Here is a 24,895-nt window from a genome sequence, read left to right as displayed (position 1 = left end):
TACCCCAAACATTATGGTAACAATTGATATACGAACATGTCACTGATTGCAATCCATCGATACATGCTCAAATTTCATGACTATATTTTTATCACTGGATCATAATGCATTCAAATTGTGTTCTCAGCTCCCTTGGGAGTATACAACCCAGACTGCCTGTCAGAGATGTATTCCAGTATCACAATGGCACAGATGGATGTTAGTTCACTTTACAAATTACATGAACCTCCTCCTTGTAGCCTTCAACAAACTGAGGGAATGTTTGACAATCTCATTTTAGTAACCACTACTTCATATATATATGTATTAATAATAATAATAATAGTCCATTTATATGGCACTGTACTCCATACACAAACATGCTCTAAGCGCTTTGACATCATTACCCCAGTCAATGGATCAGTGTGCACTCAACAATCATTCTCAGCTCCCTGGGGAGTATACAACCCAAGCTGCCTGTTAGGCTCAAGAAGGTTAACAACAACATTGCCATCAAATCCTACCGGGTACCCATTCACTGCTGGGTGAACAGAGGCACATTTTGAACAATGTCACTTGCCCAAGGAGACGCCACATGTGTTACATGTGCTTCAGTGTGGGGCTGGACCGAAGCCCTAGAAACTCTCAGGAGCCAAGCCCCCAAAACACAATCACCCATCCAAGGACTTCACCTGATTTGTGACCTGTGACCTGTGACCTGTGACCTGTGCATAGGACATTGTGCCACATACACAATCATTACATATTGGTCAGAGTTATCTGGAAAATATAACTGACCTTTAGATACAACAAAATATTCACATTGTTAACATGGTTAACATAATATCATTAACGTGTTTGCATGAATGGAAGTTAACAATAAGCTCTGTCCTATAGTGACCAGATATCCAACAGGACAGTGCTTATCATAGCATACATATAAATATATCCTGCAAATCAAAATAACAGATAACAGATTATCTGTCCAATGAATGATGATAGATGACCTGTAATCCATCATAATTTGTAAACTGTGCTCTCCTCATGACTAAAAATATGCTAACACACAAAAAAATATGTTCAATTCCAGCAAATGAAAGAGGTTGAAGATAACTGAAAATTGCTAGATTTGATTACATGGTCTTGTCCTGTTTTTGACTTGTTTTCAGCACCTTTTGTAGATTTCTAGTCATGAATAATTCTGAAAATGGATGATAATACTTGAACATGACTTTTCAGTTGTTTATAAAGCAAATAAACACTGACTTGTGTAGACAATCATGTGTTCTCCCTGGCAAGATATAAAGCTCATCTTCAAATCTGAAAAAAATCAACAGGACCATTTTTGTGTAGAAATGTGTACTTCTGATTATATCTTGAGATTCTTGAACATGGAGACCACAAATTTACATCTTATCAAGTCAAAAACTGTAACCACTCCCCATAGTGTGGTCAGTCAATGAAGACTCATTAAAGAGGGTGTTTTCCTCACTTGATATGTTTATGGATCTGAAGACATAAACAACATAACTGCTATGTTGTCTCAAAAGAGATTTTGATCCTTGACAATCTATAAAACATTTTTGGATCCTGTTTTAGGAAGAGTTTGATAATCTAGAAGAAACACTGGATTTAATGTACACTTCCAATCTCATTAAAATCATATCTTAGTTCTCGCTACCACTAAACAAAGATCTGAGGACATCCCATTACGGGTCATGTCAGACCGACCTTGCGCGAACTTTGACCGACCAATGGAATGACAAATCAGAAGGCAGCTTTCTCGTGCTTTACGGCACAAATTTCAAATTGGCGACTACCTTTGAAGCCTATTTGGACAAATTCTTGATTACAAATTTGAAACCTGAACAAAAAAACATTCTGGAATGACTAATAGATGGTCTAGATTGTAAGGATTCAGTCATTAAACCTGTAACTATCGTTCGGATTTCCCCACGTTAAAGTTTTCGAGATTGCATGATTAGAAATCACATTCCGACTGTCACTTTCATAATCTGGTAAGCGACGCACTGATTGGTCGGATGAAAGGTCGTTGTGACGTGACCCCTAATCGGATGTCTTCAGATCTTTATTTAGCGGTAGCGAGAACTAAGATCTGATTTTAATGAGATTGTGTACACTTCTTAAGTGGCATTTACAAGTTGGATTGAGGAACAAGGGAAATAGTTCTATGGATATACAATCGTAAAAAATAAGTTGTATATCCTTAAAACTCTCAAAGAAAACGTACAACTTCATGGATAACCACTTCTGATTTATTGCATATTGCGACATTTTGATGTAGATTCTTACATGGTTATCAACCTTGATAACGGTGTTAGAATCTACATAAAGACATAGCTATATGGCTAAAAAAATAACAGTCTTGGTTCTAAGGCACCAACTGCATCATCATTAAGTCTGCCGGACGTTTTGCTTTTATTTCCATTTTAAAAAAATCATTAAATACAATTGAAAATGGAAACAAAAGGAAACGTGCAATGAACTTTATGGTGATGTGGGCAGTGTCTGAGAACCAAGACTATTATTTGTTTAGCCTATGCAATAAAGCAGAAGTTGTTATCCATAAAGTTGTACGATTTTTAACTTACTACCAACTTCCAAATGCCAATCAAGCACATAGAGTTATCTCCCTTGTTGATGTACATTGTACTGACAGCAGACCCACAATTATGTGTTATACGTGTACAGAACGGGAACAAAATACATGTACTAGCCTTGCTGGTAGTAGTTTAAGGTGTCATATTATTTTCTTGACAATTTAATCACTGTCTCTATTATGACATATCAGCTTGGGTTCAAAATCAAACATATATACAACCCATCAAGACTATTTCCTTTCAAATGACACAAGAAACCGATTACAAGAGACATTTTACCTGAAGTACATGATAAGCTTTCAAAGATGGAAGACAATTGTGGCTTATGGAGGTCTTCATGGCCATAGATTCAGTTTCCATACCCAGTCTAAACCTAAAGTTAGTGCCCCATGTGAGAGACATGCTCAGCCTCAGGCCTTTTATTTTTTATTATTTGGTTTACAAAAGATTTGGCCAAATATCCATGTAGGTGGTATAAACAAAATGTCCAAAAAAATTTAGCTACTAGTGAGTGAGTTGGGTTTAAGGCCCCTTTAAACAGTATTCCAGTTATATTGCGGCATGTCAGCTTAATGTGGGAGGAAAGCCCGAAGTGATGCAGGTCTCAGACATTTACCACTTCGGTGAAACCCACGAACACGGGTATGGTGCTGACAAAACCTAGAAACATAATCGGGGCGAACCGGATTTGAACTCACCATCATAGGTTTCTGGCTTGCCCAAGGGAAGCAATCGCGAATCGCGGCGCCTTAGACGACTGGGTCACCCACGCCCCAATTCAGCTACTAAACCATAACTACTAATGAATGAGAAACAGCTGAGTTCGGTGTTGATTGTCATGGGTTAACACTTGTTTCACCAGATTCCATAATCTTTGCAAAACCGACAAATACTTACAGCAAGAATCAATTTGTTGATCAAATTTCGGGACTGGATCCTATAGCAGTTTCAAGAACAATCACTTCTAAATTTTGGTTTCATTTTCGAAACAGTCATAAATGATACATTGTCCAATGTCATTATTTTTTTTCATTTCAATTTTCTTTGATGTCAGCCGATTTTGTAAACCAGATACTTATAAATAAAAGGCTTTAAGATGAGACTGCAATAAGTTTGACACAGCACTGAGATGACAGATTGTTCATTGTGGGTTACACTCCATGTTGCCTCCTTGGTCTTCTGCGTACTTGTTGCAGATGATGCTCCTCAGCTGGTCCACCTCGCCGCGAAGCTCAGTCACCTTGGTCTGCCACTGCACAATGGTCTCATCCTCCGAGTTGCTGGGGCCATCGTCAGAGTAACCAGATGACATTCCTGGAACAAGAGACACCTTGATCGTCAATATTTATTACAGAAAATGTGTAAGCGATTGATCATGAGTTAGATGTAGCTACTGTGGATCTCAATCTGAATTATAACAGCTACATCATGGTGGACGGTGGACAATGATCTACACTGGCTAAATACATGATGTTTTTATAGGCATTGATGAAAGCCGTGTTTTGGTCAGGTGGTGGTGGCCCTATGATGCAACATCGAATCTGTCTAAACATACTGATGATAATCTGCAAGGTCACAGCTAGGTGTTGGTGGTGTGTGGTGTTGGTTGCCCATCCATGCACCATCCACACTGTCTGCAGACATTGACACATCAGCAAGGTCTCAGCCAGGTGTTGGTGGCCCATCCATGCACCATCCAAACTGTCTGAAGACACTGACACATCAGCAAGCTCACAGCCAGGTGTTGGTGGCCCATCCATGCACCATCCACACTGTCTGAAGACACTGACACATCAGCAAGCTCAGAGCCAGGTGTTGGTGGCCCATCCATGCACCATCAACACTGTCTGAAGACACTGACACATCAGAAAGGTCACAGCCAGGTGTTGGTGGTGTGTGGTGTTGGTGGCCCATCCATGCACCATCCACACTGTCTGAAGACATTGACACATCAGCAAGGTCCAAGCCAGGTGTTGGTGGCCCATCCATGCACCATCCAAACTGTCTGAAGACACTGACACATCAGAAAGGTCACAGCCAGGTGTTGGTGGTGTGTGGTGTTGGTGGCCCATCCATGCACCATCCACACTGTCTGCAGACATTGACACATCAGCAAGGTCCAAGCCAGGTGTTGGTGGCCCATCCATGCACCATCCATACTGTCTGAAGACACTGACACATCAGAAAGGTCACAGCCAGGTGTTGGTGGCCCATCCATGCACCATCCACACTGTCTGAAGACACTGACACATCAGCAAGCTCACAGCAAGGTGTTGGTGGCCCATCCATGCACCATCAACACTGTCTGAAGACACTGACACATCAGCAAGGTCACAGCCAGGTGTGTGGTGGTGTGTGGTGTTGATGGCCCATTCACACTGTCTGAAGACACTGACACATCAGCAAGGTCACAGCCAGGAATTAAGTCTTGCCTGGTAGTGGCAGTACATCCATCCACCATCCACATCATCCAGGCATTTAATGCTAATGTCCTTCCTTCAGAAACAGTTCTATCTCACCTTTAGTGCCCAGGAGCATGGAAATGTTGGGATCCTCGCCATGAGCTCGCTGCATACACACTTGTACAAGTGACTGCAGCTCCGAGAAGCAGAAGCCCAGCTCGCGCATCAAGCGCCGCTGACGTTTGAGTGTCTCGTCTGTGCACTGCAGCTCCAGATGCTTCAGCTGCTCCTGCATGATGAGGTTGTGCTCCATCAGATCCTGGTTGGTGGACCCCAGCTGTGAGCACAAGGTTACAGCTTAATTAGCAACACCTGAATACACACTGGAAATGATGAACGGCACTTACAGTTCATGAGACCAGACCAAAATAATTAGGCTTAATAAACTAAAAGAACTGGTTCTCAGGAAATCGAAAGTATAATGCTTGTTTAAACTAGTATGTTACGAAATAAACAGTTATGTGCAGTAAAGCAGTGCCCAGTAAAGCAGTAAAGGGTAGTAAACTGCATGAAATATTGTATTGTTTTTAAATATTAGGATTTTTTGCTATCTTACCGCTGAAATACGTGAAGGCAAGAGGATAAAAATAAACAAAAAAGAAACATTATCATTAAATTATCTATTAGTGCGCATTGCGCATTTATGATTACTGTATTTTCTTGTTTTGTAAATTCTTTTTTTTGTGGGGGGGGGGGGGGTGGTGCTATCTTTTCAGTTCTGGTGAACTCTATGCTGGTGGAGAGTTGAATCAACAATCATGTCAAATTGTATGGTGGCTGAGAGGGGACATCGACTTCAATTATGGCTGTGAGCATGCAATTAGTCGGTAACAGGAGACTAGAAAGTGATAACACGAGACAAGAAAGTGAGAGCTTCTTGCACAACAATATTGTGTTCTTGCCTCATGCTATCACTTTCTCGTCTCAAGATATCACTTTCTCGTCTCATGATATCACTTTCTCGTCTCATGATATCACTTAATCACAATTTCACAGCTATCATTGAAGTGTAAACTTGTAGATTTAAGGTTACATGATTCTAATAAAACCCTTAGGATACTGTTAACATTAGATGGACTCCCACTTGCTGGCCTGTGTGAAATTCTTTGTCGCATGAGCTGTAATAAATTTCAGACTCTTTATGCCAAGTGAAGGATTGTGTCAGTCTTTATATCATGTGGGAGAAACTTAGAGCAGCCATTTTTGAGGCACAGATGATGCAGGAAGTGAACCAACCTCTTTCATAGCCTTCCTCAGGTCTTCAACCTGGGAATCTTTAGTGGCCACCTCTCCTCGTAGTGCAATCACCATCTCCTCCTCTTGGCTCACCCTCTCGCTCATCTGGCGAGCCTCACTCTGGTGCTTAGCCTCCAGGTGACGTAAACGCCGCACTGTCGTCTCAAGCAGCTGCAACAAATCATACTATCAAATAACACTACAACCTTCTAACAGTCTGCATGAACATTACTTGTTCCATTCCTGCTTCAACAGTACTTTTACCATTCCAAACAAGCTACAGAAAATGAACAAAATTAGCAATTATAATGTGCATTTGATTTAACCAACATACTTTTTTTGCTTTCTCTAAGTCTATTGCCAATCTCTCCTTCTCCTCCCGCATCCCTTGTGCTTCCACTTCCGCCTTGTAGAGGGCAGCACCTGATCCCTCCGACCGTAGCCTCTCCACGTTGTCTGTGGCCTCGTTCAGGCGTTCAAGCATCTGGTGCTCCCTCTCACTCATCTCCCTCAGGTCCATCTCCCGGGACGACAGAGTCTGCTTGGTCTGCATCAGCTTCTTCTCCAGGTCCTCCAGCGTGGCCCGGTTAACAGCTCGCTCCTCTCGTAGGGCAACCAGGTAACAAGTCAAGAAACATAACACCGGAGTGTCTAGTGTATAGACTGGCTCAGGGGTACAGAAATTATACCATGTCTGTCGTACCTGTATCTCAGACTGTCAGACAAGAGATTTCTGCATAATTATGGTCTGTCTACACATTGAGAATTCTTGTGTGTGTATATATATTCACTCAACAATATCCAGCTATAAAATGGTGGCCTGTAAATAATCAAAACTGGACGAGATAAACCAGTGATTGATATTAAGACCAACATCACTCGTCATTGGAGTACAATGATACACAACCCACCAAGTCACAAGGGCTGACCGCCTGTTCCATTTAGTCACCCTGTACGACAAGAATGCAGGGAATTGGACACCTGAACAGCGAATCCTGGCAAGACACACACGATTGATTGATTGATTGATTGATTGATTGATTGATTGATTGATTGATTGATTGATTGATTGATTGATTGATTGATTGATTGATTGAAAGGATATTTCTTTGGCCATTTGAGCTTTCTCCTCCACTGTAGGCAAGTCAGCCAGGTAGCGTTCTAGACTGTCTAAGTTGGCCTTCATGCTCTGATGGTTGGACTTCATCTCCTGAAACTTGGACCGCCATTCTTCCACCTCACGTTGAGCATCAACCAACTTGAAGGCAAAACATATCAATCATCAGTGAAAGATTAGCATGTAGACACAACTTGAAAGTGTATTTTCCTGTGACACCATAAAACTACTGCTGATAAGAAATGACTTGAAATCAAATACTTTCAAACTATGCTGATAACAATGAAATGTCAAAAATGTCTCTTTAGTTGGGTCCAATGTACATGTGGACTGAAGTATTTGAGATTTCAAACTTAACTCTGTCTACCAAAACATCAAAAAAATTCAAATTGACATACAACACAAGAGATCAGGACCTGACTCATCACATGGCCCACATATAGTTTCCTGCAGGCACTTAAGGTTGTCTGGCCCTCCATATTGCCCTTTGTGTCTGAGCATGTTATACAACCTGAAGGTTTGTGTATGCCTCCAGGGAAATACTGTTTTAACTATCTACATGCTCTTAGGAAGAGATACTTTGAGTGTGAAAAATAACACTGACTAGTCAGTATAACTGCAGCTGGCAGAGGACAATTCTATCCAGTGCCTCAACTTATCTTGACTTGAGCCTTGACTTTGGCCTGAGCCATTAGTGACCTTGACCTGATCCATAACTGACTTTGGCCTTAGCCTCACCTGACCTTGGCCTGATCCATAACTGACTTTGGCCTTAGCCTCACCTGACCTTGGCCTGATCCATAACTGAACCTTGGCCTTAGCCTCAACTGACATTGGCCTGATCCATAACTGAACCTTGGCCTTAGCCTCAACTGACATTGGCCTGATCCATAACTGAACCTTGGCCTTAGCCTCAACTGACCTTGGCCTGATCCATAGCTGACCTTGACCTTATGCTCAACAGACCTTGGCCTAATCCATAACTGACCTTGGCCTGAGTCTCAACTCACCTTGGTTTGAGCCTCTCTCACGTGAACCTCCTTGTTCCTCAACACAGTCTTCAGCTGCATCACCTCATGCTCTGCAGCCCTGGAAAATTATCGCACTCGCATTCAAAATTGCAATCAAATTATCCTCTATGTATCAACGCTATTACTATCATATGTCTATGTTCGTGTATGGGTGATATGACGGTCATTGCACTATGACCACTGGCAGACACCTGTAAACATAATCACTTGACCTTGCTCAAAATGAACAAGAACAAAGCAGGACAGTACAACACAAAAACTACACACTGTACTACCTCATGGTACTGCAGTATTTCACATAGGTTGGTGACTGTGGTAAGTATGTGAGTGAATCAGCGTTAGAAATTGGCACTATTCCTGTAGTCCTTACCAAACTGCCCAATAGTAAAGGCATCCTAAGGACTAGTAGAAAATGGCCCATTTTAAGGGTTTTGCTATATATGTTATCATTATAAGGACTAGTGGGCCAAAACTGTTAGTTTCTAACCCTGTGAATGTTAACACAAGCAGCAATATTCCAGCTGTCACCACGGCCTGTAAATAATCAAGTGAGTGAGTATGGTTTTACGCAGCTTTTAGCAATATTCCAGCAATACCAGGGAGACACCAGAAATGGGCTTCACACATTGTACCCATGTCGGGAATCGAACCTGGGTCTTCAACGTGACGAGAAAATGCTTTAACCACCAGGCTACCCGACCGCCCTGTAAATAATCAAGCCTGACCCAAGTAAACCAGTGGTGGACAGATGACCAAAGATTCATCCTTTAACATACATGGACACACATCAGCTAGGTTATATTGTAAAATATTGCATTTGATCATTATTTATCACAAAAAGTTTGTTTCTGTTGTTTTATAAATTTAAACATTTTTTATGGACTGGTCGTTTATTGTGGGGGGTGTTACATGTGGGGGTGGGGTGGGGGGGGGGGGGGGGGGGGGGGGGGGGGGGAAAGGTCAAAATATACAGTCCAGAGACTAATGTCACCCCATAATAATTGACTAGTCCCTAAGTAGTTGTTTTTCTCTGCATTCAGGCAGACTACAGTGTCACTGAAGCATATGACATCAACCCATGTATAATGCTGTCATTGTCAAGTTATATCATGTACAAGTCATCGCTGTTGGAGCACTACAGAAACTTACTGATATCCAAGGTGAGGTGAAATGGGGCTTAATGCGCATTTTATTGCACTAATATAGCAATGTGTGTGTTTGTGTGTGTGTATGTGTGTGTGTGTGTGTGTGCTTGTGTGTGTGTGTGTGTGTGTGTGTGTGTGTGTGTGTGTGTGTGTGTGTGTGTGTGTGCGCGCTTGTGTGTGTGTGTGTGTGTGCTTGCGTGTGCGTGCTTGACTGCGTGCGTGCGTGACTGCTTGTACTAGTCCAGACTAATGCTGGTTTTATAGCTCTTACCCACCGAGCTACCATGCCACAGTTTACTATGAATATCCACTCAGACACAGTAAAATGACACCGAGCCAATCAGTCCTTGTTTTATCCCCTCAATATCCAAGCAGCAGGCAGGGAAACAATAAGTACATCTTTTGGTATGACACGACCAGGATCAAACCATCGAGGTTCCGTTCACTGGGAAAAACACTCTATTCACAAAACCACAGGGAGTCCTACCGGTAACTTAAAGTATTTATAATGTTTTAAGACGTGTTTGAGTTAAAAGATTTGTGGGTATTTTTGCAAGGCTAATGGTTCCAAATGGAAGTTCCACACACAGAACGCATACCGTATTCGACTTAATAAGCACCCAGGAAGCTCTCAAAATTAGAAATAGGGGGCTCTTATTAATATATTATTTTGGTGAAAAAAAAAAGAGAGTTGAAAGATAAATTTCATGCTGGTTTATGCTGACAGCCTGAAATGTTTATGTATGACAGATATATTTTTCCAGAATTTAATTGCCCATAATTAAGGGTGCACATAACACATGAGTGGGTATTATACGCAAATAAATTAGTCTTGTGTACATTGATCAATCGGAGGGGGTGCTAATTACGTCAAATACGGTAGTGTTATCACCTGAGTGACCTACCCTAACTTGATTTCCATCTCATCAATCTCAGCATTCTTTTGGGACTTGCTGTCAATAATATCTGTCCTCATAGCACTGTTCTTGTGTTGTAGTTCCTGGAGGCCATTGAGGAATAGCATTTACATCACACAAATGAACCGACTGATTAAATTATGTAGATACGCCTACATGAAGAGTAGATTGAATATTATCAGGTATTTGACAGTGTCAATGACCTACTTTCAACATTGTTTTTTTCCATTTATATAAGGTACTCAGCATCTCCATCATTGTCCATGGAAAAGAGATTGACATTTACATATTAACAGTGAGTGAGTGAGTGAGTATGGTTTTACGCCTCTTTTAGCAATATTCCAGCAATATCACGGCGGGGGGACACCAGAAATGGGCTTCACACATTGTACCCATGTCGGGAATCGAACCGGGGTCTTCGGCGTGACGAGCGAACGCTTTCACCACTAGGCTACCCGACCGCCCCTTACATCTTAACAAGACCTTCCTTGTAGAGTGACTGTAATCTTGAAATATGAAATAACATTACATGTTTTAAATATTATTCCACATTTCAAAGTAGACACAATTTATGGACAACAACTTCTAATGGCAACCCTCATGTCAATGTTTGGGCATAGGTCCTATTTACAAATGAACATGGTACAGAATATATAGGGTAGGTGGAGGATTAACAGTAACAGTGCCCATCATGTTGTTACAGTATTATCCATCTGTTAATCTCTGAAATGTTGTTTCTGTTAATCTGCCACCTACCATATATATTCTGTACCATGTTCATTATTCAGCCTTGCTTGACAACGGTATAAGGTGCACCATTACAGGGAAATAATGAAATTGATCTCCAAAAATTGTGTCTACTTTGTCTTTCGTCCACGTCTAAGAATTGACTATCAAACAATTTATTCTACATTTGTTCTGCACTTGTGATAGCTTTGGCGAGTGGATCCTTAGACCAAGGATGGTCAAGACTTGCCATATACTCAACATATTTACCAAGTAGGCTTATAGTAAAAAAGAAAGACAGCTCCTGCACTGGGGTCCCAGTTTCCAAGCGCCTGTACCTGTATTTTGAGATGCAGCACATCATCTCGATCCTCCTTGCTGATGATGGCACTACGCAGCTTGTTCTCACATATACTCAAGTCTTCCTCCATCATAGAGATCTTGCTCTTCAACCTGGTGGGAGAAACAAGAACAATCTCACAATAATGTGACAGCTGCGTCTCGTCCACTCTGACACACTCAAAATACTAAAATCAGATACAAGTTCTCACAACCACTGAGGACATCCCATTACAGGTCATGTCAGAATGACCATTCGCAAACTTTGACCGACTAAATGAGATGACTAACAGAGGATCGACATTAGCCACTAAGAAAGTAGCTTTCTTGAGCTTTGTGGTACTAGTTTCAAACTGTCAACTTCCATTCCAGACAATACTTTTAAAAGTATTTTGAATCAGTTATACAGCTCGTAACAGTAGTTTTGTGTTAAGCTTTAGAGGTTGCATGATAAGAAAACATATTCTGCTAACAATGTAACATAACAATATATGAATATTTCATTTTTTTATTGCTATTTGTATCGTTATCTATCTTGCAGTTGTCCGATTTTCAATCAAGATCGTTGATACTACAGTAAACTATGGTTATAACGAACCTCAAAGGGACCACTAATTATAGTTCGTAATAACCATATATATATATATACAACAAATGGCCGGGACTAAAAAATAAGTTTGTAATGTCGGTCAGTTCGTTATAAGCGAAGTATACTGTATTTAATTTTGTTTATCGTTATTCTGACATAACTGGGGGCACGGGTGGCCCAGTCGTTTAAGGAGCCGCTATTCGCTGTGCAGAGTTGCGTCCCTTGGGCACGCCAGAAACCTATGATGGTTCGAATCCCGGTTCGCCCCGATTATGTTTCTAGGTTTGTCAGCACCATACCCGTGCTCGTGGGTTTCACTAAAGTGGTTAACGTATGAGACCTGCATCACTTTGGGCTTTCCTCACACATTAAGCTGACACGCTGTGATATAACTGGATAATGTTAAAAGCGGCGTTAAACACAACTCACTCACTCACTCTGACATAACTGTATGCAACCAGTCATGTCGGATAAACGGGACATGATCACAGAGTGTCAGCTTGATGTATGTGTAGCGGGGCGTGGAGTCATCCCACAGATGACATCCATACTGTGTCAGCTGCTGACAAGGTCGACCTCTTTGGTGGACAATGTGGACAAGGCGCCCAACCTCAGGTCAGAATGTCCATGGTTCGAAACCCTCCACGGACATTATGGCGGCTCCATATGCAATACAGGTCTGATGATATCACTTCCAGTTTGTGCCATTGCAAGTGGGACTCATGACACAACCTTATAAGGCTGTGATAAGTTGGACATCAGCTAGTTAAAACTTGTCACAATAGTTTCACAAGAACCTGGACAGTGACTTTTACCTTTGGCTGTAGAGTAAATTGATATCGTAGACTAGGTCAGTAGGTGTATGTTAAAATTTAGTGTAAACATCATTGTTTTCTGTTATCTTGTGACTTTGATCTTTGACATTGTTATCACAATTGCCAAAAAACTCCTCATGGCTACGACGATGTAGAGTAGACTGTGATTTAATGTCAATGATGTATGGATCCAGGATCATTCTCAATTCTGACAAAATCAAAAAGGAGTGCCATTTCACAGGGATTTCTTTTAGGAAACAGGAAAAAAGGTCCTTCATGGCCCCTTTGGCTCTGGTAAGGGTAGTGGTAGATTCAGGGCTGAGAGCCAAACAAGAGCATCTTACTTGTGTATGATCATATTCTTTTCCTTGATGATGCTGTCGGCCGCCCTTCTGACTGGGTCCCACTGGGTCTCATCCTCATCCTTCACAGACAGCTGCTGGAACACTCCCTCCATCCCAACCTGCCGAACCCCCTTGTTGTACACACTCTGAAAGACACCTCACAAACATCACATCTCGTCCTTCAGAGACAGCTACTGGACCCAAGCTGTAATTCCCTATCTGATCATAATACAGCTGTTGATCCCAGACACTGTTTCCCTAGCTGCTTATCATAATACCGCTGTTGATCCCTGACACAATTTTTGTATCTGCTGATCATAATACTGCTGTTGATCCCAGACACTATTTCCCTACCTGCTGATCATAATACCGCTGTTGATCCCTGACACAATTTTTGTATCTGCTGATCATAATACTGCTGTTGATCCCAGACACTATTTCCCTACCTGCTGATCATAATAACGCTGTTGATCCCTGACACTATTTTCCTACCTGCTGATCATAATACCGCTGTTGATCCCTGACACAATTTTTGTATCTGCTGATCATAATACTGCTGTTGATCCCAGACACTATTTCCCTACCTGCTGATCATAATACTGCTGTTGCTGTGTCTGCCACTGTCTCATGTCTCCCTGGCTGCTGAATCCACTTTTCGGAAGTTGATGGAACTCAGACAGTGTTGATGTCTTGCTGGGAGGTGTCTTATAGCCACTCTGAAGGTCATGTCCGCTCCGACTGGGTGGTGTCTTCATTTCCATGTAGTCCTCATCATACTGGAGTTTGTCCTCCACAGGGAGCTGGTCGGGCATGTAGGCCTCTTGGATTCTGCGTGAACACATTCTTATGATATCAGACCATAACAAGTGTGGACATAACAAGTGTCGTTGTGGACCATAACGAAGAGTTTGTCGTAAAAGGCGACTAACGGGACTAACGCCGCACTCAGCAATATTCCAGCTATATGACGGCGGTCTGTAAATAATCGAGTGTGGACCAGACAATCCAGTGATTTATATCATGAGCATCGATCCACGTAATTGGGATCGATGACATGCATCAACCAAGTCAGCGAGTCTGACCACCCGATCCCGTTAGTCGCCTTTTACGACAAGCATAGTCGCCTTTTACGGCAAGCATGGGTTGCTGAAGATCTATTCTACCCCGGATCTTCACGGGTCCAATGATACATGGAGAAGGCACATTCTGGGGCAATGGTGACTAAGTTTTACACAAACATTAAGCAAAAAGAATTTCTTCGTCACCATTTTATAATATGTTTATCTAAATAAGCAGATTTTTCAAAAATGAAATACATGAAGATAAAATATACCATATTCGTCGTAATAAGTGCCCAGGGCACTCTCAAAATTAGAAATAGGGGGGTCTTTTATTTACACAGAGTTAAAAGAATTTAAGTTTTGTGGTTTATGCTGACAGCCTGAAATGTTTATGTACGACAGATATATTTTTCCAGAAGTTAATTGCCCATAATTTAAGGTGCATATAACACACGAGTGCGCATTATATGCAAATAAATAAGTCCTGTGTACATTCATCAATTGGAAGCGGTGCTAACTGGGATTGTTCACTAGCCAATATGTTAGAATATCGCCATGGGCTCTTATTAGCATGATTAGAGAGGGGTGCTTATTATGTCGAATACGGTATGAGTAATTTGTTGAAGGGACTGTGTAAGATGTGACTAATTGTTACATGTCTGTCAATGAAGATAAACATGTTATTTGACAACAAATATTTATTATATAACTAGCAGGAATCTATCAGTGACAAAGATCCTCATCTTTGCCAAGATCCACTACTAAACCAACATCATTCTCAAGTGAACATTACCATGATTAAGCTGATAAAAATGCAAAATAAAAATGAAATACTGTTCAAAGTATAATATACACACCTCTCTCTCTCACAAATATAACAATAATTCACAGCCTTTTCACAGAGGGAAGTCATCTGACTGACCTGTATATAGTTTCCCCCTCCCTGGTGGAGTACTGCACAGCACGTTCACTAGGCATGCTAGGGTGGATGCCATCATTGAACTGGGACTCAGGGTAGAGAGTTGACCCTGCGACCAGTCCGTATTTGGAGGGGTGGTAGCCAAGGTGCTGTCCCCCAAGCTTCTGTGGGGAGTTGACTGGGTGTCGGACCACGGGAGATGGCACTAAAGTCTGTGCATCCTCCAAATGAGGTGCCTCCCTCCATCCTTCACACAGATGAAAGGTATAACATTACATTTCTTTCCCTCATAGCCTTTTTTGTAGCATATTCTGATAAGACATTTTCACCATGCTTAATATCCAAATTTTTTTAAAACTGCACAGGAGTGAAATAATGGTGTCCATGACAATGCTTGAGGGTATGTAAGACATATTTCATAAAATGTCTGTCTGCCACAGTTTAACCATGGTAATATACCTGTGGTGAGGTGAGTGAGTTGTGTTTAACGCCGCTTTTAACAGTATTCCAGTTACATCACGGTGTGTCAGCTTAATGTGGGAGGAAAGCCCGAAGTGATGCAGGTCTCAGACGTTTACCACTTCGGTGAAACCCACAAGCACGGGTATGGCGCTGACAAACCTAGAAACATAATCGAGGCGAACCGGGATTCGAACCCACAATCATAGATTTCTGGCGTGCCTAAGGGACGCAGTTCTGCACAGCGATTCGCAGCGCCTTAGACGACTAGGCCACCCGTGGCCCCTGTGGTGAGGTGAAATGGGGTCGTGTTCAAGACTACTGCACTTATATAGCAATGTTCATGTATGTGTGTGGCTACTTGTACTAGTCTGGAGTCAGGTCACTTTTACTGTGCAAGCTCACAGAGAAACAATGCTGCAGTTTAACATGAAAACCTCACTCAGACTTCTGGTATAACGCGTCTGGGATCGAACAACTGACCTTCGCTCTATCCACTACACCATAGAGGAGGTACGTTTAACACATGTCTAAAGCATGACCAGAGTTTGTCTAAGTCTGAGAGCATTAGTTACCAGCAGACCTGTGAAGATCCGGGGTAGAATAGGTCTTCACAAACCCATGCTTGCCGTAAAAGGTGACTATTTTTGTCGTAAGAGGCGACTTGCGGGATCGGGTGGTCAGGCTCGCTGACTTGGTTGATGCATGTCATCGTATCCCAATTGCGTGGATCGATGCTCAGGAGGTCAATCACTGGATTGTCTGATCCCGATTCGATTATTTACAGAGCGCCATCATACAGCTGGAATATTGCTGAGTGCAGCGTTAAACAACAAACAAACAAACAAACAAACAAACAAACAAACAGTTACCTGCATTAGAATACTGAGGAGCCTGCAGCATCTTCTGATAATCTGGAACACACAAACAACAGGGATAAAACTGTATTCTATTTCAAGTGTGACACAGGCCACTCACAAAGATGTTAAGGTGAGTTGTAGAATTTAATAAGGTGTTTTATATTTTTCGGATTAAGGACCTGCCTACTCTAGTTTTTGAGAAAATGTAAAAATAAATAAATCAGATTTCCATTTTTTTTCCCCCACCGATAGCCACGGTGTCAGTTATTTTATTTGTTATCATCACCTTTTAATAAAAAAAACTATGAATTTACCGTTGTCAACTTGTAAAGAGATACATAATAGATCTTTGTTGACCTTGAAGCCGAACATGAATGGCCTCCCTTGACAATTATCCTTGATGTAAGTGGTAGAATTTTTATTGTTACAAGGGGCTATATCGTCACAAATAGCGGTCTATTGAGCACAGAATATGTTCATAAAGAATGCCAGAGGCATTCTGCATAAAAAAATGCATCTGGCTTTTTTCTTTTTTTTCCCTCCTTCAACCCAGGACTTACTCCAAAAATCTGTAATCCTAAAAAGAAAAAGAAAACCGGCAAAACCTAAGTGTGGCAAAACTGGGTCTCTGTAACTGTGTATGGCTGTGAGTGTAAACATGAAGTCACACAGACTATATATAATTGTGTATAGATCTAGTCATATCCTTTGAGGTAAAAATAGTGATATAAAATACTATAAGAATTGACTTTCAAGCAAGCTCCAATGTTCATACAGCTTGGCCCTCACTCTCTGAAGGTTCATACCCATGAACTCATACAAAGTGAAAGTCCTAATTTATATTTATCCTAGATTGTGTGAACATATCAGGATAGAGAGAGAGAGAGAGAGAGAGAGAGAGAGAGAGAGAGAGAGAGAGAGAGAGAGAGAGAGAGAGAGAGAGAGAGAGAGAGAGAGAGAGAGAGAGAGAGAGAGAGAGACGGGAAGTCATTATCCATAATACCAGTATCAGGTATATTTGAGGTGAAACGATACATCAGTGCACCCTGAGTTTTCATCATGTTCATGTCACAATACGCTTTTTATCTGTATCTATACAGGACGATACACTTGTTACAATAAATAATCTACTACTTGTTTCATGACCCTAGCCCATCAGTTTTTTCAGTCAAATATTGCAAAGTGTAAAATTAGATTTTCAAGTTCACAACTTAAAAAAAGCCGCTCCGGACATGCTGTGTCTACAGCTAAATTTTCCTTTTGAACATTCTCTGAAATATTTAGTCAAGACGTTTCTATATGTTGTGACATAAATAAATGTATCGCGATATGTATCGCATCGTGACCTATGTATCATGATATGTATTGTATCGTGAACTTGCTGTATCGTTTCACCCCTAATGTATACATCAAGCTGTACGTCTACGTTAAACATGTCAAAGTATGGGAGTTACAATCATCTTAAAACAGAGCTTTGTGAGAGGCACCAAGATAATGAACAGTCACGACTTCTATCTTCCACTAGGCAACAAAAACTTAACGACAACATTGTTCTATAAAAATAATTTCAAAATAAAAAACCAACAAACCTGGAACATTTGTTGAGTGAGAAGGGGGGAGTCCCATGTCTCCCTGCCATGACATGGCTTGTTGTAGACACCTGCCTGGGTGAAGCCTGTCCCACAATCACCACGCCTCATCGAGTTTCACCCCCCATGGTCTGCAACAAGCATGTGGAGCTGATAGTTGTTACACCAAACTGGATCAAGTGCTGATCACAATGTTAATTACAGGCCCCGCACTCCACTACACACAGCTGTGACTCTGTAATCCCGATTTCTGTTGATTTAATCTGGAGGAATAACACCCCCATATCAGGTTTCAACACAATGCATTGTATAAGAACATATAGCAGGTTCTCATGGTTAGAATTGCTGCTAAGCTCCTGTAGTTATAGTGGCTGTGATTGCAGGTTTGTCACTCAGTCTGATCACTATCAAAGAAAATTAGTTTCAGACCTTGAGTCATCCACCATTTGTGCTTATGAGAGAGCTAATAGTAGAATTACGATGAGCTTATAAATTCAGTGGAAATCACAAAGGAATATACTGTATATTAAAAGAAAGAAAATATACTGATAAGTAAAGGTTTGAACAGAGTTTCAGTTGAGATCCTGCATGTTTTTGTCATATTCATACAAAAAAGTGATTATATTTTCGTTAAGTCATATTTAATGCAGTAATTTTTATCAGTCTCTACTAGCTCTGACGAAATCATCCAAGTGGCTGTAACCAATTTCGTAATCTCTTCATAACACAGTTCTAGACAAATTCTGTGATTCTGCAATTACAGAAATATTTGCAGAAAATGTAAGCACTCCTGCAGGATTGCCAAATAAAAGTCCTTGAATTTGCCCATCAATTTTCAATATTTTCAATTATTTTTTTATCAAATTATGCACTTGACAGATGCCCCAAAATTGAAAAAGCAATTCAAACATACAAAATATGAATCCTTCAATAAAACTGAATTTGAAATGATTAACTCTGACTTTAAAATGTTCTTGTGGTATCATGACTACAAAAACTACATCTAACCATAGATAAATGTCAGTGACACTTTGCATATTTCCTATCCAATGATGACTGTTTATCTTGACAGTTTGGGGAATTATTTCGTTTCGGATTTGGATTCGCATTTTCGAAAAGATTAGCATAAATATATTAGGGGAAAATGGTTATGTCTTTACCACAGAATTTTGTAATTTGAGTGCAGAATTCATGTTGGAGTGATAACATATTTTAATCAACAAGAATTAAGTGCATGACAATCTTTGTAATCGATATCGATATCAGTTTCCACCCTTGCCGAACTAGGCTGGAATTCCTGGACTCGATCGTAGTGCCAACAGTGGTTACTACGAGTTATGACCCTTCTAAACCTCTCCTATCATGCCTATGGACCAATCAGATTCCACCTTTTGTGTCACTTGTATTTGATTCAAACAAAATGACGGCGCACAGTCAAGACGATCTGATCGATAATCAAGATCTATATTGTCATAAAACGAGTCTTACATCGTGAAGTGCAAACATTGTTTGGCAGCGGCACCAAGAATAGGGATGAAAAATTACTGCCGTCTTGTTGGCAGATTAAGATAAATAAAAATCCATCTAAATTTTTGTTCCAGTCTCATGAAAGTTTACATAACAGGTTTCATCTGTAATCCATGCCTCTCGAAACAGCTTAATAAACCACAAAAGGATTTCTTCTATAAGTAAATACTTACTGTATGAGTGAGGAGATTAGGGGTAGGAGATTGGATATTTGCAAAATATCTTACGAACAATGTCTTTTTATGGATTAAATGTTTTCATGAAAAAAAATTCTGTTCAAGTGAAGTATAAGATTACAATGAGATCTAGTTTACTGAAACATGTTAAAGTTCTTGTGATCATTGGAAACCTATGACATTATCTCAAGTTCGAGACAATCATGTACAATTGGGGTGCTGACATCAGACTGAGTGAGTATGGTTTTACGTCACTTTTAGCAATATTCCAGCTATATCACGACGGGGGACACAAGAAATGGGCTTCACACATTGTACCCATGTTGGGAATCGAACCCGGGTTTTCGGCGTGACGAGCGAACACTTTAACCAATAGGCTACCCGACCGCACAGCTGACATCAGATCCTACTTTTGATAAAGATTCTGCTGGTATCATTAAGTTACTTATCTCAAACAACATATGAAGGTAAATAAAGGTTTCACTGACGATTGTCCATTCTCATGAATATGCATGATAAATATTATATACCTGAAACATCAGGACAGTGACCTGTCTTACTGTAAATGATAATTTTTACTCATATGTGATTTTTAGTAATAAAATAACTAACTATAGTCTGCCATTTAACATATTCAAGTATGTCCTTTTACAGACCCTGAAACAAATATATCCAATACAGCCCATGCAAGTCAGTAATCATTGGCAGAGACCATATAATTGTATATCGTTGGTAATTCAACTTCCTTTGTATTATATCATATTATGATAATTTAACAGTGTTCTTTTTCAGTAAAATATTTTATTTAAGAGACTAGATGTCAGTCAAGACCTGCCAGTGTGTTTAGGAATAACCACCCAGATGGGGAAATGATTAACAGCCTGGGCGGAATAGCAATCCCTGTCTTAACCCTGCTTCAGTCAGATACTATTTCAACTCTGTAATAAGCACCAACTCAACAATCACAGGCGTTACTTTGTTGCGCTGACACATGTAATTAATGTCACATGTCAACGCAGAACAACAGAGGCAGGCAAGCTGAAGCCTATACATAAATGGGTCTTGTGATAAACAAATCATACTGACATATTTTGTTGTTGTTAATTAGCGTTTTTAGAGTCAGCATTACAATTCAATTATGTGAATATTAAAGTATTGCTTAAGGTTCTTACACACAGTTTTTAGAAACAGTTCTTACGTGGTGAATCATGTTGACTGTTGGGTAAACAGTATTTTCTGCTTGTAGGTTAAAACAGTGATTGTTTTGAATACATACAGGTGGCCATGGTCAGGACACCCATACCTGACATTTAGGGCTGGCTATCGATACAGATCATAAGGATCAATAATTGTTCACTAAATATCGATCAATTATCGGAGAAGTAACTTTGAGCAAACACATAGAAAAGTCTGAAAGAAAACAACAGATTTCACCCGACTGGTAAGCGGTTGCACATTTATGATGGGATTACTTTGTGGACATTTAAGATAAAACACAAACACAAACAGTTGCTTTCCATCTTCAGCAATTAACATGACTGACGATAACATGTCTGTTTTGGGAAATCTAAACTATATTTCATAACAAAAATCATGTAAGAAATTATCGATGACACAATTTTCATATCGATTCCAGTGTTCCCGTTTACTGATAATTACCAGGTTTTTTTACAGGTAAAGTTAGGCTTGGTCCGGTAATTCATGTGACTGCCAGTCCCTGTGGACTGGCAAATAAAGTACCTTATACATGTTATACATCTTTGTTGTTTTTCGAACAAAGTCAGCTTGTATGTTACCATCAGAGTTTCCTGTTGCCTACTTTATGTGCAAGGAAATAACATTTTGCTTTGAGGTTCAATATATATTTGTAGTGACTTTGTCTCGAAATACCAAAACAAAAACGAGAAAATTATGACTGAACTTTGTGTGAATGATGTGTAGATCTAACTAAGTTACTTCAGAGATGACGTCATTGCTTTATTTGTTGAAAATTGGGACTTACAAAAATTAGAGGGGACTGGTAATTTTTAGAGTTGCCAGTCCACCAGGACTGGAAGTTTCAAAACCCAACGGGAACACTGTCGATAATATTTCTTCCCATCAACTATATTTCTGACTATCGATCCTTTTAGCCAGCCCTACTGACCTTATCTTAAGTTATCATATTTCAAGAGATTATTTAAGACAAATTAAACAACTGCAACTGCTGATTCAAAACAACTTGCTGACCTTTTTACACTACCATGCTTATTAAACTGAGCCTGAAAAACAATTTACGTGCTCCAATTCAGTATGCACAAACATTGTGATTGGACTCAGAAAAAGAACATACTGCATCCTGACGGACACAGTATAATATTCATTGCACCTACAGTCCATCAAGAGCAGTTATGAGTGTCTGTCATTTCATCCATCAATGATGACCACTGTCCACATGATCATTGATTCATTCCAGGCTCTAAAGTAATTATCAAAACATACTGCATTTTTAACCATATTATTACTCTACAGGACCCTTAAAATTAATTAAAGGGGGTATCCAGGACCCCCTACTTTGTAAGTTAAGGTAAAACCATGACTGAGGCCCTTTGATCATGAAAACATTGTCTGCAAATCATTCAGAATTAATTCATTCATTTCTGTTATCATGGTGATAATAATATCTTCAAGCAACCATACCCACTGTTAAAAAAAGTTAAGTTTATCGAAAATAAGAAATATTTTCTTCCCAAATGGCTGAATCTAGAAATGATATCACTGAATATATGGTCCCTTGTTGATAACTAGCACCCAAATACAACTTCATAACTCTTACATTGCTGTCATAAGACATAATTGATGGATTGTAAAAGAATAACAATTCTCTCCAGTGCATTAATATGATTATTATAGGGGATGGACCAGAAAAGCAAATTCTCCAGTAAATATGCTCATATAGGTATGGCAGGTTCACATTGTGACTTTGTGTGTCGTTTGAGCCCTACCCCTCATCCACAACGTCACTTTATCAATCGAGGCCTAGCCTTGTGTTTGTAGTTTCAACTGAAACGGTCATTACTACATAAGTCGTAGGAATACTGACTGAAAAAAGTCTCAAATACGTACAAGTGTAGACAAAAACTAGGCCTTAAGACCGGTTTCCAGTGAACATCGATACCGAATTCATAGAATTCCGTCCTTTTCTATTTGGGGAACACACGCGAAGGATTTCTCTTATCAACCGGTGTCAATGTCAACAACTTGAAAAATGGCGTCGATCAGTGCTGCCACCTTACGGGCGGGCAAAACAATGAAGACCGCTAAAAGAAAATTGTTGTTCACTCAAGTTCACGCACTCTGGAGCAGTGGTGACTTGGCTTTGCAATGCCGCAAGTAAATCTGGATAGGAGAGTGTGAAGCTCATTTCCAGTCTAGGTCAAGGTATACACATAGGTATATACGTTTTTTGCTTGGTTCAATCGTTTTTAGAACTGAATTGTTTGAAATTGAGGCATTGTATTGGATAGAAGATTGCGAAGTTCATTTCCAGTCTAGGTATACACATAGGTATATACGTTTTTTGCTTGGTCCAATCGTTTTTAAAACTGAATTGTTTGAAATTGAGGCATTGCATTCATGCAGGGACTCTTAGATAATCAAATCATTTTGTTTGTTTGTTTGTTGTTTAACGCCGCACTCATCAATATTCCAGCTATATGACGGCGTTGTGTAAATAATCGAGACTTGACCAGACAATCCAGTGATTGACATCATCAAACGATCTTATCCATTAATTAAACTTAAATTATAACAAAGAACCCTAAAAACTGTAAAACGAAAATATTCCTTTCATCATCTTGGCGAAATTTAATTTACACTTTCATAAATAATAATTCTGATACAGTTAATATATATTTTGTCGTCTTTTTTGCTGTTTAAACTGCACCCAACAATATTCCAGCAGCACTTCACCAGTCAAAAACAGTCTAATTTGGAGTGAGTGAATGAGTGAGTTGGGTTTAACGCCGCTTTTAACAGTATTCTAGTTATATCGCGGCGTGTCAGCTTAATGTGGGAGGAAAGCCCGAAGTGATGCAGGTCTCAGACGTTTACCACTTCGGTGAAACCCACGAGCACGGGTATGGTGCTGACAAACCTAGAAACATAATTGGGGCGAACCGTGATTCGAACCCACAATCATAGGTTTCTGGCGTGCCCAAGGGACGCAAATCTGCACAGCGAATCGCAGCGCCTTAGACGACTGGGCCACCCGTGCCCCCCTAATTTGGACCAGAAAAACCAATGATTGATGTTAAGAGTGACGTTCCATGCCGCCCGGTTACGTCGACACGCTATCTAACAAGTAATCGAATCTGATTGGTTGACTCAGATTACGACAAGCACAAGTCGCTGGGAACCTATTCTAAACCGGGTCTCCATGAACAAACTCTCAGACAAAATAAAGTACACACCCCTGTTTGATGGTGGCTAAATATGAAACAAATATGTTTTTTCAATGATGATGTATTTCATAGGGGTATCACAGTTGTCTTTTGTACCTTAGTTTGCAATGTTTCGGCGACTGATTTTAATTAGCCTAGCAACGTTTTGAATTTTTTTTGGTCAAATCTAAATTTCAAGTGAACCCTGTCTTTTGCCCGACAGTTTATATTTTGTAACGCGACAACGTCGACATCACCTCTCAACACTACGATGGCAACTTTGTGAAATACATTTTTATTAGCTGCTTGAATGAAAAAAATAAATTAGAATAAGTAAACATCAATTTACCATCTTGCAGTAAATTATTAATTCAAACTGTACACGGTCGAACATATTTATTGCCTGACTTATTTTCATAATAATGACAGGTCGGCTCGCGTTAAAATATGAAACAATAAATAATCATAACGTACTACGACTGAACATGTAAAAACACATAAAAGTAGTATTATCGCTTCGTTTTAATGTACAAATTTCATTTGTCGTCACAGTGGCTTCTTG

The 24,895-nt window shown here is 40.1% G+C and overlaps 1 protein-coding gene across 1 annotated transcript; it reads right to left on the bottom strand.

Moving 5' to 3' along the window:
- Positions 1-3,658: 3,658 nt before the first annotated feature.
- On the bottom strand, positions 3,659-23,134 carry LOC139474982 (centrosomal protein of 85 kDa-like). The gene is made up of 14 exons (XM_071258186.1): positions 23,018-23,134; positions 18,210-18,340; positions 16,633-16,674; positions 15,305-15,548; positions 13,906-14,149; positions 13,322-13,467; positions 11,573-11,687; positions 10,497-10,591; positions 8,426-8,504; positions 7,404-7,556; positions 6,633-6,917; positions 6,299-6,469; positions 5,120-5,339; positions 3,659-3,914 (listed from the first exon to the last, which is right to left on the bottom strand). Exons 2-14 carry the CDS (start codon positions 18,262-18,264, stop codon positions 3,742-3,744), a joined length of 2,022 nt encoding a protein of 673 aa, XP_071114287.1. The 5' UTR covers positions 18,265-18,340; positions 23,018-23,134; the 3' UTR covers positions 3,659-3,741.
- Between the last annotated feature and the right edge of the window lie 1,761 nt (positions 23,135-24,895).

Source organism: Haliotis cracherodii, unplaced genomic scaffold (genome assembly GCF_022045235.1).
Source record: "Haliotis cracherodii isolate W230 unplaced genomic scaffold, xgHalCrac1.p SCAF_3, whole genome shotgun sequence".
Taxonomy (NCBI): Eukaryota; Metazoa; Mollusca; class Gastropoda; order Lepetellida; family Haliotidae; genus Haliotis; species Haliotis cracherodii.
This window is presented reverse-complemented; position numbering and strand designations above follow the sequence as displayed.